This window comes from Cnephaeus nilssonii, assembly GCF_951640355.1.
Source record: "Cnephaeus nilssonii genome assembly, chromosome: 17".
NCBI classification, from domain to species: Eukaryota; Metazoa; Chordata; class Mammalia; order Chiroptera; family Vespertilionidae; genus Cnephaeus; species Cnephaeus nilssonii.
In genome coordinates this window covers 29,269,921-29,286,813 of record NC_137088.1, presented here as the reverse complement: position 1 = coordinate 29,286,813, position 16,893 = coordinate 29,269,921, and the positions used below count along the sequence as shown (strand labels likewise).

The window sequence follows — 16,893 nt, the reverse complement described above, 5'->3', positions numbered from 1 at the left end:
GTATTGTTAACTTTTTACTCACATTTAAATAAGATGTGTAAGTCAGTAAATAGTAATTACTAAGTCTGTCAGTTATCAAGGTGGTCTAGATGGATTTACCTCATTAAAATAACTGTACTATCAGTTGTTGTGTTTTAAATTTAGTTGGCATTAGATTTAATTTTCAGTCAAGAAAATTAAGTAAAAGTTGGCTTGGGTTTGTTCGTTTGATTTTAGCTAGAAAAATTAGTTATAAAATGGGGGGGCGGGTTAAGTAAATCATAGTTTTATGGTATGACTGAATCTGGGAAGGCAAGGCTGGGGAAATTATGTATAACAAGTGCAGTGCCATATTTATGTCAGAACACAACTTTTTTCAAGTGTTTGTCCAAATGTGTGCTGTGTCACATACAAGCTCTGGCATGGAATGGCATCCCAAATCAATTTTCTGTGCCAGTATTTTGCTATATTTTAGGATAAAAAAATGTTATTGGTAACTTGTTTCTTTTTAAGACTAATAAGAAATTATTATATTTTAGGTAGGTAGAGTGTGATAGATGTTCCAGTGGGTGAAAGTTGAGTTAGCAGTTGGAGATAGAGGAGTATGATTTGGGAAAACAGACACATTATCAAAGACTACAATTTAAATCACAGTAGCCTTAAGACTACTTACTTGCAATGATTTTATAGGACAGGGAATTTTTGTTGATCATGTGTATGTATTCTACAGCAAAATCAAATTGCTGAATAAATTTTTAGTATAATGTGAGTGTCTGGGTAACAGGTAATAGCAAAACCATAACTAAGTCATTTAACTTCACTGTGTTTCAGCTTCTTCATCTATTTAAGCCCTAGTTGGTTTGGCTCAGTGGATAGGGTGTCGTCTTGCTGATTGGAAGGTCCCAAGTTTGAGTGCGGTCAAGGGCACATGCCCGGGTTGTGGGCTCAACCCCCAGCAGGGGACATGCAGGGGGCAGCTGATCAATGATTCTCTCTCATCATTGATGTTTCTATCTCTCTCACTCTCCCTTCCTCTCTGAAATCAATAAAAATATATTTTAAAAGCAAACAAAAAAACCTTTGATTAGCATTAAAAAAATTGTGTGATACAGTTGATGGGTGAAGTAAATGTGGGTAAATGTAATTCTTGAAAGCAGGCAATCATTAACTCATTTATAATTTTAAAATACTTTTATTGGTCGTCTTCTCTGTACTAACTAGTATACTGAGCACTGAAATCAGTTCAATGTCCATATGGGGCTTACATTCTAGTGGGGAAGGTAGCCCAAAACCAAGTAAAGAGCAATTTCAGGAGTTTATAAGTGAGGTGAATAATAGTAATAATGAGTGGTCCATCTTTAGATTGAATCTTGAAAGAAAGATCTCTCTGAGGAGGCCACCTGTGAACCAAGAGTCTCAGGGATGAGGGGGCTTGCCGTGGAAAGTGCCTCAAAAGAGCTGTCTAGATAGAGGAAATAGCAGTTGCAGAGTATCTGAAGCCTGATGATATTTACATTCCAGGAGCTGGAGTGGTAAAGCACAGTGAGCCAGTGGCACAAAATAAAAAAGAGGCAGAGGCCAGATGATGTAAAATCTTTTAGTTCATGAGTGGACTTAATTTAGTTCATTCTGAGTGTAATCGGAGCCATTGAAGGATTTTAAACAGGAGAGTGATGTGGTCCAATTTGTATTTTAAGAAAAATGCCTTATGTAAACATGATTTAGAGTAGGCAGAAGACCAGTTAAGTATCTTTTGCAGTGGTGTCTATGGGAAATGAAAACAAAAATATAAAAGAAGATGGATTATAAAGAAGGAAAGAACCCTAGCTGGTTTGGCTCAGTGGAGAGAGCATCGGCCTGCGGACTGAAGGGTCCGGGTTTGCCCAGGTTGTGGACTTGAACCCCAGTGGGGGGGCGTGCAGGAGGCAGCCAATCAATAATTCTCTCTCATCATTGATGTTTCTATCTCTCCCTTCCTCTCTGAAATCAATAAAGATATACTGTATTAAAAAAAAAAAAAAGAGCAACAAGGGAAGAGCCTGTGGCTGAGTTTTAAAGATTGTGGATGGGGGACAGAAACAGGAAGAACAAGAGCAATAAGAACCCTAGCAAGCTTTAAAAAGGATAGCAGATAATTGTACTCTATAGAAACCCAGTTAAGAGAGGGTTCAAGAGAGCTATACTTAATAACATCACATATTGCAGAGGAGAAAAAGGACTAGATGATTTAGGTCACTGGTGACTTTTAAGCACTTCTTTTTTTTCTTTTTTAATTGATTTTTTACAGAGAGGAAGAGAGAGGGATAGAGAGTTAGAAACATCCATGAGAGAGAAACATCGATCAGCTGCCTCTTGCACACCCCCTACTGGGGATGTGCCCGCAACCAAGGTACATGCCCTTGATCGGAATCGAACCTGGGACCTTTCAGTCCGCAGGCCAACGCTCTATCCACTGAGCCAAACTGGTTTCGGCAGCACTTCTTTTCAATGGTAGTAAGAGAAGTTCATGGTGATAATCAATAATGGGCAAATGGAGATGATGTACAAAGAGGTTTCCATAGATTTCAAAGTTGTATAATTATCTGATGATTTATAATATAAACAGCTGCCTGTTTATTCCAGGTATTGTATTTGGTTCTTGTCTATGGCTTAATGCTTGCTTTGCTTTTTTGTATCGTTGACACTATTACAGGTGCTCTCCTCATTCCCCCTTTGTCCACCTCCTCCCAGCCCTCGCCACCCTTCCCTCACTTCACCACTCTGTTGTCTGTCCATATGTTCTTTGGCTATTCTCTTCACCTTCTTTTACCCATTACCCCCTGGCTTTGCTTTCGATTTTATTAATAACAAAGTAAATAACAAAATTGTTGTTAATGGGCACTGGGTACAATTGGGCTATTTTTCAACACCAATGTGGAGTTTAGTATATAGTAGAGGAATGTTTCCATACTTGAGATAACTTGTTCTCTCCTTGCTTTCCATAGAACTAGATTATTCCCCTAAATAAAAGTAAATGCATTTAGTTCTTAGACAATCTTGCCATTCCTTCATCCTTAGACAAATGTGGGAAATTATGAAATTCCAGAAGTATAAAAATAGAAACTTAATTGTTTTATTGGGTGAAAAGCTTTTTTATATTATTAGGCATTGGATCAGGGAGTATAAATGGAAAAGCTGAAGCTATTTCGTGTGGCTTTCCTAAAACTAAAGTTCATGTATTTTTCCTAAAGCTATAGAATCTTAAAACAAAAAATGATCAAATTAGGGCCTGGCTGGGTGGCTTAGTTGGTTGGAGCATCATGCAATACACCAAAAAGTTGAGGGTTCAATTCCTGGTCGGAGCGTATACAGGAGGCAACTGATGGATGTTTCTCTCCCTCATTCCCTCTCCAAATCAAAAACATATTCTCATGTTAGGATTTTTAAAAAATGATTGAATTAGGATGTGCATACATATTCTTATATAGGATGATTTGGGTAAACAGTAAAGGAAAAGATGTTATGTCTTTGTTTGCCTTTTCAATGTTCTTGCCAAAATTTATTTTAAAATAATTAGTGTAAACTTCTAAATTTATAAGTCTTAATTTCTGTTCATTCAATTTATACCTACTCTCTCTATAATCTCCACATCTATTGGTCTTTAACACAGTTAAGTACACAGAGGAGAGGAGACAGAGGGGAAAAAGGAAGACAGAAAGATAAAATTAAACTATTCAAATTAGTCTCAAAATCTGTCTTTAAAAATACATAGGATTGAATGCAACAAGGAAAGTACAGAATCAATGTGAATAAAATGATAATGTTTTGTTAAATGACCTAAAATAAGACCTCAAAAATGAAGAGGGCTATATTATATTTCTGGCTGGAAAGATTATATAAATGTCAGCTATTCTGAATATAATGCAAAATTTTCTTAAACCAGTCTGAATTCTACTGTGAGTACTGTGAGGTAAAAAGGAACCAAGTAAAATGATTTTTAAGTTTATAGAATTTTAAGCTTATATATATATAAAAAAGGCAGTATGGCATAGTGCTTAGGAGCACAGATTCTGGAGTCAGACTACATGAGTTTATAAATGGCTCTACTACTGAGTGCTTTGAAAAGTTATTTAACTTTTCTGTATGGTTCATTTTCCCCATGTGTGGAGTGTGAGGATGTTAGTTCCTATCTCGGAATTGTTTGGAGAATATAAAAGGTTAAGCATATAAATCACTTATAACAGTGTCTTATGCATAGAAATGCTTAGTCATTTGCCATTACCATTAGAAAATTTTTAGAAAAAGAACTAGGTAAGGGAATCTTGTTCTACTAAATATTCAAATTGGGTGAATTGGGTTACATATTAAAGTATATTATAATATACTAGAGGCCTGGTGCATGAAATTCGTGCACGGGTAGGGCCCCTAGCCTGGCCGGTGATCAGGGCTGATCTGTGGGGTGACCGGGGGGCCCCTTCTGGCACCCACCTTTGCTAGCCTGGGGGCAGCTCCTGCGTTGAGCGTCTGCCCCCTGGTGGTCAGTGCGCATCTAGCGACCGGTTGTTCCGCCGGTTGTTCGGCCATTCAGTCAGTTTGCATATTAGGCTTTTATTATATCTCTATATACAACCCTAATATGCAAATAGACTGAACGGCAGAACAACCGAACAACCGATTGCTATGATGTGCGCTGACCACCAGGGGGTGCGTGCAGAACATGGCACCAGCAGCAGGCGGCAGAGCGTGGAACATGGCGGGCATTGGCCGTGGCGGGATGGTGGAGCAGGTGAACTGGGGCGCCAGATCAAGGCAGGGCGCCGTTTGCTGTCATCGGGGCGAGTCTCTGGTGGTTACTGAAAATTCTTTGCTCCCACGCACCGTGTCCCACCGGGTGCTCGCACCTACTGCCAGTGCCGGCCCCACATGCACCACTGCCGGCACCGGAGCCACCGCTCACACCTGCTGCCCGTACTCCATGCCTGCCCAGATTGGTCAGCGGGTGCAAGCAGCAGCTGCCAGCCCCGATCACCCCTGAGGGCTTCTCTACCTCCCCCTGCTCCTGAGGGGTGATCAGGGCAGCAGCCGCCGCTCACAACCGCTGAAGGCATCGGCCCCGCTCACACCTGTTTCTGGTGCTGGCACCAATAGCTCTATGCTGTCAGCAGGTGCAAGCGGGGCCGGCGCTGTCAGCACGTGGGAGCAGTGACTGTGGGAGCGGGGCTGCCAGCAGACGGAACCGGGGCCTCGGCGGGAGGGACCAGGCAGGGGTGCAGAGAATGGACCAAGACCCACCCCTGTGCCCACCACAGCCTCGCAGCCCACAGTTCCGTTCAAGGTGCACAAATTCGTGCACAGGGCCCCTAGTAGGATTATAAAGCTGCTATAATCAAAACAGTATGGCATTGTAATAGAAATAGATACATTAGTGAAACTAAAAGAATCCAGAAGTAGATCTAAGTATAAGAACCTAAAATATGTCAAAAAATGATATTTAAATTCAGCAAGGAAAGCTTGTTTGTTTAACGATGTTTGAGTCATAATTGGCTCTTCTTCTGGTAGTAATAAACAGGCCCACACTTTATACTATCAGCAGAAATAAATTCCAGAAAGATTAAAAGTTGACAAGCAAGTGAAGAACAGAGGGGGAGGAGGAGAGAGGGAAGGCAATGAAAAAGAAAATATATTTCTATAATCTCTAGAACAAGGAGACCTTTGAAAACAGCACAAGAAACCCAGAAACTTTTAGTATGTGTATGAGATGATGGATGTTAACTAAACTTACTGTAATCATTTCACAGTATTATGTCAAATTATTATACTGTACAACTTAAACTTATACAGAGCCATATGTCAATTACATCTCATTTACTAGAAAGGATGAAAAGAAACCCAGAAGCTATTAAAGAAATTGGTACAGATAAGACTTTGTAAAAGTTAACTCTCTTTCTCATAAAACATACTATAGCCTGACAACAAAAGGACAAACTGTGAGAAAAAGTTTGTATTGTTTAAAAAACAAAGTTACTATTTCTAATACACAAGAGTTTATAAAGAAGTAAGGTGACTAACAGTAGAAAATGAGCAAAGAATAAACAGAAAAATCTCAGAAAAAAACTCAAAATCAATGAACAAGAATATATATTCCACTAATTAGTAGATAAGAAGGAGCAAAATAATGAAATAATCATTTTTCATCATTGGATTGGCAAAAATTAAAAGGTTTTATAACATTCAGTGCTGGCAGGGATCTGAGAAACCAAACATTCTCATGATTGCAGTTGGAAGAGTAAATTGCAGTAAAGAAACTTTGTCAGTATTAAGATTTTAACCTTTAACCCAGTACTCCTCTTGGGAATTTATTCTGCAGAAATCAGTTACATAAATATTTCTATATTGATGATATTTATTGCTGCATTGTTTATAATTACAAAAATTGGTAAATAATTTGAGAAGGTTGACTAAATTGTGGAGCAAATTATGTAATAATTTATAGAAGATAATTATTCATATAATTTTGCAGTGACTAGAAAGATATTCAAAATCTATTGTTAATTGAGCCCAACCAGTGTGTGTCAATGGTTGAGCATCGACCCATGAACCAGAAGTGCATGGTTCGATTCTCAGTTGGGGCACATGCCCAGGTTTTGGGCATGATCCCCAGTAGTGAGTGTGCAGGAGGTAGCCAATCTGTGATACTCTCTCATCGATGTTTCTATCTCTTCCTCTCTCTTCCTCTCTGAAATCTATAAAAACATTTTTTAAAATTTTATTGTTAATATCAAATGTATATATAATACAGCATGATCTTTTTATTATTATTACTAGAAGCCCAGTGCACGAAATTCGTGCACGGCGGGGGGTTATCCCTCAGCCCAGCCTGTACCCTCTCCAATCTGGGACTCCTGGAGGGATGTCCGACTGCCCATTTAGGTCTGTCCACTGAGCCAAGCCAGCTAGGGCAGCATGATCTCTTTTATTAAAAAAAAAAAAAAAGCTTTCCTTAACTTGGTGATTCAGTTGATTGGAGCATCAACCCATACACCGAAAGGTTTCAGGTTCAATTCCCGGTCAGGGATATACCTAGGTTGCAGGTTTGATCCTCAGCCACGGTGCTCATGCGGGAGTCAACCAATCAATGTTACTCTTTTTTATTCTCTAAAAATCAATAAAAACATCCTCAGGTGAGCTTTCAAATGATGTATAAGGAAATATAGTAAAATTCAGCCTAACTCAGGAGCCTAGTAATAGAAGATACTAGGTATTAGAACAGATCAGCGTTTACCCTCTTTTTCTTTATATATAGTGTCCCCAAAAAAATGTATGTACACTTTAACTGCCAGTAGCTCAATTTTGAAAATAAAATGTATTATAATAAACACTGACTTTATAATTATTCAAAGTGTGTGTATACATTTTGGGGGGACACCCTGTATTTCTTGCTTGACTTCAAAAAAGAACAAGGTACAGAACTTCAGTGTTTAAAAGAATCAGTAATGGAATATATTCACAGTTTTTTATAATTGTTTTCATTTTTATATGCATTTTTATTATAAATCTCATGCTAATGTGTTTTGTTTCACCTTAGCAATGTCTGACCGTCAAGAGAGTGCTCTAATAGAGCTAATGGTTTGTACAATCCGTCAAGCTGCTGAGGCACATCCTCCTGTGGGAAGGGGTACTGGCAAGAGAGTAAGTTATATTAGTAATAAATCTACAAAAAAGATTTTAATGTAATTAACTGTCTTAAGTATTTGAAAATTTTATTGGTATATGTATCCCTAAAAACATGATATTTTTGTAAATGATACATGCTGTGGTATTTCATCTTCAAAAAAGATTCTTTCCTTCTATGCTTCTTTAGCACCTATACCTGCTGCTTCTAGTCTAGTACTTCTAAGAAATTTTTCATCTATATCTGTTAAAAGTGCAAAGCAAACTGACTAGTTTGTATGCTCTTCCATTTAGCAACTAATCTTCAGATAGTTATGTTCTTTGTGCCTTTATTTCCTCAGCTGTAATATGGCGGTTAATAATGCAGATTTTATTGGTATTAAAGGTGAATTGAGATAATCACAGATGGGACGATTATCTGAAGAGATAAGCAATTCCTCTGTGCAAAAAAAAACACAGAAGTATAAAACTGGAAAAATTGTTTTTAAAAAAACAAAAAAACATCAGGGGTCTGGGACTTCATCAAAGTTTAAAAAACAACAACAACAATTTGAGAAGCATTTTTCTTGAAAAACTGCTAAATCTTCTGTAAAAGCAGAGTCTTCTTGCCAGGGGTTATATACAGTACACACACATCCCTTAAGTTTGATTGATGAGATCTGTAGTTTTACCAGAGTGGTACTGTATACAATAGGAACTAGTGGGGAAAGTCCCTTTGTCAGCTAGAAATGGCAACTTGGTAGAAACAAGTAGGAATACACACATATTTGATATTCAGAGGTTGTGTTCACAGTTGATAAGAACAATGGACAAGCCAAGAATCTAACTTAAAAAATCCTGGAAATGAGAAATCCATAAAAGGATTAGATAAGCTCTCCACACATCCTTGGATGACTGGGAAATCTGAGAGACCCTGACCTAAAATAAATGTCAAGCCAAACTAAACTTTGACTATGCTCTTAAACCCTCAAACAGATCAAGTCTCATAAGGGAGAAGCCTTATAGATTTGAGGTATTTGAGCACAACCTTTGCCCAAATCACTGACCAGTAATCTGTTGAAAAACAGAGGGAACTCCTAGGAAGACAGGCTAAAAAAAAAAACACAGTAAGAATAAAAATTTCAGGCAGAGGCCACTCATCATGGGAGAGGATAGTTACACCATTTAAGTTAAAGGTTACTTAATTTTTAAATGAAACTTTAAATATTGAGTTAAAGTCCATATTTACTATATTATCCAGATATGTTCACTTTTCTAGAAAAATTATAGCCAAAGAAGCAGTAAAATGTGGCCATACTAGGGGAAAAAGCAAGAGATATATAAAAATATGCTCAAAGTCACTACTCATCCGAGAGATGCAAATCAAAACAAGAAGAAGGTACCATCTCACACCTGTCAGAATGGCTGTCATCAACAAATCAACAAATGACAAGTGCTGGCGAGGATACAGAGAAAAAGGAACCCTCGTGCACTGCTGGTGGGAATGCAGACTGGTGCAGCCACTGTGGAGGACAGTATGGAGTTTCCTCAAAAAACTAAAAATGGAACTCTCATTTGACCCAGTGATCCCACTTCTATGAATATATCCCAAGAAACTAGAAACACCAATCAGAAAGGATATATGCACCTCTATGTTCATAGCAGCACAATTTACCATAGCTAAGATTTGGAAACAGCCTAAGTGCCCATCAGCAGATGAGTGGATTAAAAAACTGTATACAGAGCAGAAATAAATAACATAGAGACCCAAAAAAACAATACAAAAGATCAATGAAACCAAGAGCTGGTTCTTTAAAAGAATAAACAAGATGATGAACCTCTAGCCAGGCTCACCAAGAAGCAAAGAGAGGACCCAAATAAACAAAATCAGAAATGAAAGAGGCGAAATAACAACAGACCCCACAGAAATACAAAGAATTGTTAAAAAAAAAAACTATGAACAACTCTATTCCAACAAACTGGACAACCTAGAGGAAATGGACATATTCCTAGAAATATACAACCTTCCAAAACTCAATCAGGAAGTATCTAAAAATCTCAATAGATGGATAATTATGGGGGAAATTGAAGCAGTCATGAAAAAGCTTCCAGCAAACAAAAGCCCGGGGCCAGATGGCTTCACAGGGGAGTTTTACCAAACATTCAAGAAAGAACTAAAACCTGTCCTCAGACTATTCCAAAAAATTCAAGAGGAAGGGACATCCCTAACCGGTTTGGCTCAGTGGATAGAGCATTGGCCTGCAGACTGAAGGGTCCCAGTTTCGATTCTGGTCAAGGACATGTACCTTGGTTGCAGGCACATCCCCAGTAGGGGGTGTGCAGGAGGCAGCTGTTGATATTTCTCTCATCGATGTTTCTAACTCTCTATCCCTCTCCCTTCCTCTCTTTAAAAATCAATTATATATATATATATATATATTTTTTTTTTTTTTAAGAGGAAGGAACACTTCCAAACTCATTCTATGAAGCCAGCATTACCCTAATACCAAAACCAGATAAAGACATCACAATGAAAGAATATTTACAGGCCAATATCTCTCATGAACATAGATGCCAAAATCGTCAAAATTCTAGCAAATCGGACCCAGCATTACATCAGAAAGATCATACACCATGACCAAGTAGGATTTATCCCAACGATGCAAAGATGGTACAATATCCGCAAATCAATAAATGTAATACATCACGCAAACAAATTGAGAGATAAAAATCACATAGTCATATCAATTGATGCAGAAAAAGCATTTGACAAAATCCAACACCCTTTCTTGATAAAAAAAAAAAAACCCTCAGCAAAATACCTCAACATAATAAAAGCCTTATATGAAAAGCCTACAACCAACATCATACTCAGTGGGCAAAAACTAAAACCATTTCACCTAAGAACAGGAATGAGACAGATGCCCACCTTCACCACTCCTATTCAACATAGTTCTGGAAGTGCTAGCCATAGCAGTTAGACAAGAAGAAGAAATAAAAGGCATCCAAATTGGAAAAGAAAATGTAAAACTGTCATTATTCGCAGATGACATGATACTGTACATAGAAAACCCTAAAGACTCCATCAAAAAAATTATTAGACTTAATAAATGAATTCGGCGATGTAGCAGGATACAAAATTAATGCCAAGAAATCTGTGGCATCTTTATTCACCAACTAGAGGCCCGGTGCATGAAATTCGTGCACGGAAGAGGGGGGGTGTCCCTCAGCCCAGCCTGCACCCTCTCCAATCTGAGACCCCTCAAGGGATGTCCGACTGCCCATTTAGGCCCAATCCCACCTACCAAGATCAGGCCTAAACAGGCAGTCAGACATCCCTCTCACAATCCCGGACTGCTGGCTCCCAACTGCTCGCCTGCCTGCCTTCCTGATTGCCCCTGACCACTTCTGCCTGCCAGCCTGATCACCCCCTAACCACTCCCCTGCCAGCCTGTTTGCCCCTAACTGCCCTCCCCTGCAGGCCTGGTCCCCCGCAACTGCCCTCCCCTGCAGGCCTGGGTCCACCCCCCCAACTGCCCTTCCCTGTAGGCCCAGTCGCCCCTACTTCCCTCCTCTGCCAGCCTGGTCACCCCTAACTGCCCTCCCCTGCAGGCTTGATCACCCACAACTGCTCTACCTTGCAGGCCTTGTCCCTCCCAACTGCCCTCCCTTGCTGGCCATCTTGTGGCATCCATGTTCTGTCCACATGGGAGCAGGATCTTTGACCACATAGGGGCAGCCATCTTGTGTGTTAGAGTGATGGTCAGTTTGTATATTACTCTTTTATTAGATAGGATAGAGGCCTGGTGCACGAGTCGGGGCTGTCTGATTTGCCCTGAAGGGTGTCCCGGGTCAGGGTGGGGGTTCCCTTGGGGCGTGGGGCGGCCTGGGCGAGGGGCCTGTGGTGGTTTGCAGGCCGGCCACGCCCCCCGGTGACCCAAGCAGAGGCCCTGGGATCTGGGATTTATTTATCTTATATAATTGAAACTTTGTAGCCTTCAGTGGAGCCAAGCCTCCTGCTTGCTCTGTGGCCACAGCCATTTTTATTGGGATTTATTTATCTTCTATAATTGAAACTTTGTAGCCTTGAGTGGAGGCCAGGGCCCGCCAGGGTGTGCGGAAAGCTTTGCTTCCTCCATTGCCAGGGGGAACCCAAGCCTCTTGCTCACTCTGTGGCTGCAGCCATCTTGGTTGGGATAATTTGCATACTCACTCCTGATTGGCTGGTGGGCATGGCTTGTGGGTGTAGCGGAGTGATGGTTAATTTTCATATTACTCTTTTATTAGATAGGATAGTGAATTTACAGAAAGAGAGATTAAAAAAACAATTCCATTTACCATCGCACCAAAAAAATTAAGATACCTAGGAATGAACTTAACTAAGGAGGTAAAAGACCTGTACTCGGAAAAGTACAGGACACTAAAAAAAGAGATAGAGGAAGACATAAACAGATGGAAGAACATACCATGTATATGGATTGATAGAATCAATATCATTAAAATGTCCATACTACCCAAAGCAATAGATTCAATGCAATGCCCATTAAAATACCAATGACAGATTTCACAGACCTAGAGCAAACTCTCCAAAAATTCATCTGGAATAAAAAAAGACCTCGAATAGCTGCAGCAATCCTGAGAAAGAAGAACAAAGTAGGAGGGATCTCAATACCAGATATCAAGCTGTATTACAAAACCACTGTTCTCAGAACTGCCTGGTACTGGCACAAGAACAGACATATAGACCATCAGAATAGAATAGAGAACCCAGATATCAACCCAAACCACTATGCTCAATTAATATTGACAAAGGAGGCAAGAACATACAATGGAGTCAAGGCAGTCTCTTCAATAAATGGGGTTGGGAAAATTGGACAGATACATGCAAAAGAACGAAACTAGACCACCAACTTACACCATACACAAGAATAAACTCAAAATGCATAAAGGGCTTAAATATAAGACAGGAAACCATAAAAATATTAGAGAATCATTAGGCAGCAAAATCTCAGACATATGCCGAAGCAATTTCTTCACCGATACAGCTCCTAGGGCAATGGAAACTAAAGAGAAAATAAACAAATGGGACTACATCAAAATAAAAAGCTTCTGTACAGCAAAAGAAACCATCAACAAAACAACAAGAAAGCCCACTGCATGGGAGAACATATTTGCCAATGTTATCACCAAAAAGGTGATTAAAATCTCCAACATTTACAAGGACCTCATACCACTTAAAGAAGATAAACAACCCTATCAAAAAATGGGCAACAGATCTAAATAGACACTTTTCGAAAGAGGACATAAAGAAGGCTAAGAGACATTAATTCCAAGTCACTAATCCGAGGGATGCAAATCAAAACGAAAATGCGGTACCATCTCACACCTGTCAAAATGGCTGTCATCAACAAACGACAAGTGCTGGCGAGGATGTGGAGAAAAAGGAACCTTCGTGCACTGCTGGTGGAAATGCAGACTGGTGCAGCCACTGTGGAGAACAGTATGGAGTTTCCTCAAAAAAAAAAAAAATGGAATTCTCATTTGACCCAGTGATCCCACTTCTAGGAATATATCCCAAGAAACTAGAAACACCAATCAGAAAGGATAGATGCACCCCTATGTTCATAACAGCACAATTTACCATAGCTAAGATGTGGAAACAGCCTAAGTGCCCATTAGCAGATGAGTGGATTAAAAAACGGGTACGTCTATACAATGGAATATTACGCTGCGGTAAAAATGAAGGATTTCTTACCATCTGCAACAGCATGGATGGAACTGGAGAGCATTATGTTAAGAGTAATAAGCCAGTCAGAGAAAGATAAGTATCACATGATCTCTCTGATTTGTGGAATATAATGAACAACATAAACTGATGAACAAAAACAGATTCAGCGATAGAGAAGCATTGATAAGACCGTCAAACCTCAGAGGAAAGGTAGTGGAGGGTGTAGGTAAGGGGGAGAGATCAACCAAAAACTTGTATGCATGCATATAAGCCTAACCAATGGACACAGACAGCAAGGTGGGTGAGGGCATGAGTGGAGGGATGGGGGGACAATGAGGGGATAAGGACACATACGTAATACCTTAATCAATATATATATCCCAGCCTGGAAAAAAAACAAAATAAAAAGCAGTGGTACATCTACACAATGGAATTCTGCGCTGCTGTAAAAAGGAAGGAACTCCTACCATTTGCAGCAACATGGATGGGCCTGGAGAGCATTATGCTTAAGCGAAATAAGTCAGAGAAAGATAAATATCACATAATCTCACTCATTTGTGGAATATAATGAACAACATAAACTGATGAACAAAAACAGATCAGAGGCAGAGAAGCATTGATCAGACCGTCAAACCTCAGGGAAGGCAGGGGAGGGTGGGGGGAAGGAGAAGAGATCAACCAAAGGACTTGTATGCATGCATATAAGCTTAACCAATGGACACAGACACTAGGGGGGTGAGGGCAGCAGCAGGTGGGGGCGGGGGGACAATAGGGGAATAAGGACATATATGTAATACCTTAATCAATAAAGAAAAAAATTTTTAAATAATAAGAAAAGAAATGGCTTCTCAGTATGTCCAGTTTTTAAAAATGTATTACATCGGCTCAATAAGAGATTTGAAATAAGAAACAACATGGAGATGGATTAATAACAAATTATCCATTCTGAAGAACAGAGGAAAAATGATTGAACATAAATGAACAGAGCCTCAGAAATGTGTGAAACATAAATGCATCCGATTTGTGTAATGAGGTCTCAGAAAGAAAGGAAAGAGACAGGAAGCAAAAAATATTTGAAGAAATAATTGCCAGAAACTTCACGAATTTGATGAGAAATAGTAATGCACATATCAAAGAAGCTTAACAAAACTAATAGGATAAACACAAAATGTTCCACCTCTAGACACAGTATAGTCACACTGTTGAAAGCCAAAGACAAAACTTGAAGGTAACAATAGAAAATTCAGTTAGAGAGTGCAACAGCAATAAATTAGCAGTTGATTTCTTTTCAGAAACAGTGGATGCCAGAAGACATAGAATGTATTTAACATAGGGGAGATCACTGTTAACATATTGAGATTAAAACTCTAGAAAAATTGGGGGGGGGGGGGGTTGTCAAGTGGGGGAAAAGGAGACATATGTAAAACTTTAGACAATAAACAAAAATAAAAGTAAAAAATAAGCCCTAGCCGGTTTGGCTTAGTGGATAGAGCATTGGCCTGCGGACTGAAGGGTTCGATTCCGGCCAAGGGCACATGCCTGGGTTGCGGGCTCAATCCCCAGTGGGGGGCATGCAGGAGGCAGCCAATCAATGATTCTCACTCACCATTGATGTTTCTATCTCTCCCTCTTCCTTCCTCTCTGAAATCAATAAAGAAATATATTTTTTTTAAAAAGTAAAAAAACACTAGAAAAATTATTTTTCCATTGGTTCCAATATTTTTCTCTTCATAACTCTAGTTTTATGGAAATGTTTTTGTTTTCACTTAATCTAAATAAGTAATTTGTCTAAACTTTAATGATTCTTAATTAAAGAGCTAATTAATAAATTACTAGTGAATGTTGACTAGAAATTTGCGTAAAACTAGATGTCTTTATTTTGGTAAATAGTTTGTAAAGCTCCTCTCAAAATTCTCAGTTACATTATTTCAGCTTCATCATTCTGTCTAATGTTCTAGATTTATAAATTAGTACATAACACTCTTATTCTATGCCCATTTGAATTTATTTCTAGGTGCTAACTGCCAAAGAAAGGAAAACTCAAATCGATGATAGGAACAAATTGACTGAGCATTTTATTATCACACTTCCTATGTTGTTATCAAAGGTACTACTTCATTTACATTTTTGTAATAATATATCACGGAGTTTACTTATTACACTATAAAAGTAGTTACTTCTTTTCTATTTTTTCTTCCTTCTAGTATTCTGCAGATGCAGAGAAAGTAGCAAACTTGCTACAAATCCCACAGTATTTTGATCTAGAAATTTATAGCACAGGTAGAATGGAAAAGGTAAGACACTATGAAATTAAAATTCTGCTATTGTATTGAGTTTTATTAACTAGAATATTTTAATTATATGTGATCATATAGACTTATTTGTTATTTGACAGATGCTTATTTTTGTTTTATCTACTTATCGTAATTGCATGTTTTTTCCCTCCTCAGCATCTGGATGCTTTGTTAAAACAGATTAAGTTTGTTGTGGAGAAACATGTAGAATCAGATGTTCTAGAAGCCTGCAGTAAAACCTATAGCATCTTATGCAGTGAAGAGTATACCATCCAGAATAGAGTTGACATAGCTCGAAGCCAGCTGATTGATGAGTTTGTAGATCGGTTCAATCATTCTGTGGAAGATCTATTGCAAGAGGTATGTTTTAAAGTTAATGTGAAATATAATAATTTTGGCTAATAATTATTAAAGGTAGCTGAGTGTATAAATTGTTTCCATTTTAAAATAAAATTTAGTCAAATTCTCTACACCTTTCAGAACTTAGCAGCATTATTGTAATTGTTCATCCTATAAAGATCAGCCTTTGTTATACTTTTTTTTAAAGATTTTTAATTTATTTTTATTGAAGGGAGAGGAAGAGAGAGAAACATTAATGTGAGAGGGAAACATGGATCTGCTGCCTCCTGCTTGTCCCCTACCAGGGATCAAGCCCAAACCAAGGCATGTACCCTGGCCAGGAATCAAACCAACTGAGCCACACTAGCCAGGGCTATTATACTTTATTTTTATTTTTTAAATTTGTTTCAAACAAGCTAGATTTTTATTTTTTTTTTGTCTTAAGAAAAATCTTGTTAAGGACTGGCTTTTTTTTTTTTTCTTTAATGTTCTCTTCATACTTTTTTAAAAATATTTTTATTGCTATCAGAGAGGCAGGGAGAGAGAGATAAAAACATCAATGATGAGAGATAATTATTTATCAGCCGCCTCTTGCACAGTCCCTACTGGGGATCAAGCCCACAACCCAGGCATGTGCCCTGATCAGGAATAGAACCATGACCTCCTGGTTCATTGGTTGACATTCAGCTACTGAGTCATGCCAGCCGGGCAAGGAATGGCTTTTCTTAAATCTTTTTTTTAATTATTTTTTATTCCTGGAATCTAATTTGCATTTTAATATTACTTTATGATATGCTAATGCGTAGAAAATTATGTGCTTATGAGGGATGGCTGATTACTAGTGGTGTGCCCAAGATAGCAGGAAGCCTCTCCAACTGGTTATTTTTGTAATTATTTATGTGATTATCAAATCCTGTCTTTTCC

The 16,893-nt window shown here is 38.7% G+C and overlaps 1 protein-coding gene across 5 annotated transcripts in view; it reads left to right on the top strand.

Annotated features, from left to right (window-relative positions):
• STAG1 (STAG1 cohesin complex component) overlaps window positions 1-16,893 on the top strand; it is a gene marked incomplete at its 3' end in the record, with an annotated part of 343,841 nt that overhangs the window by 265,795 nt on the left and 61,153 nt on the right. For all 5 annotated transcript variants that reach the window (XM_079794806.1, XM_079794805.1, XM_079794802.1 and 2 more), the window contains exons 16-19: window positions 7,544-7,647; window positions 15,351-15,443; window positions 15,541-15,630; window positions 15,787-15,990. In XM_079794806.1, coding sequence (XP_079650932.1) covers window positions 7,544-7,647; window positions 15,351-15,443; window positions 15,541-15,630; window positions 15,787-15,990 — 491 coding nt within the window. The remainder of the gene's footprint in view (window positions 1-7,543; window positions 7,648-15,350; window positions 15,444-15,540; window positions 15,631-15,786; window positions 15,991-16,893) is intronic.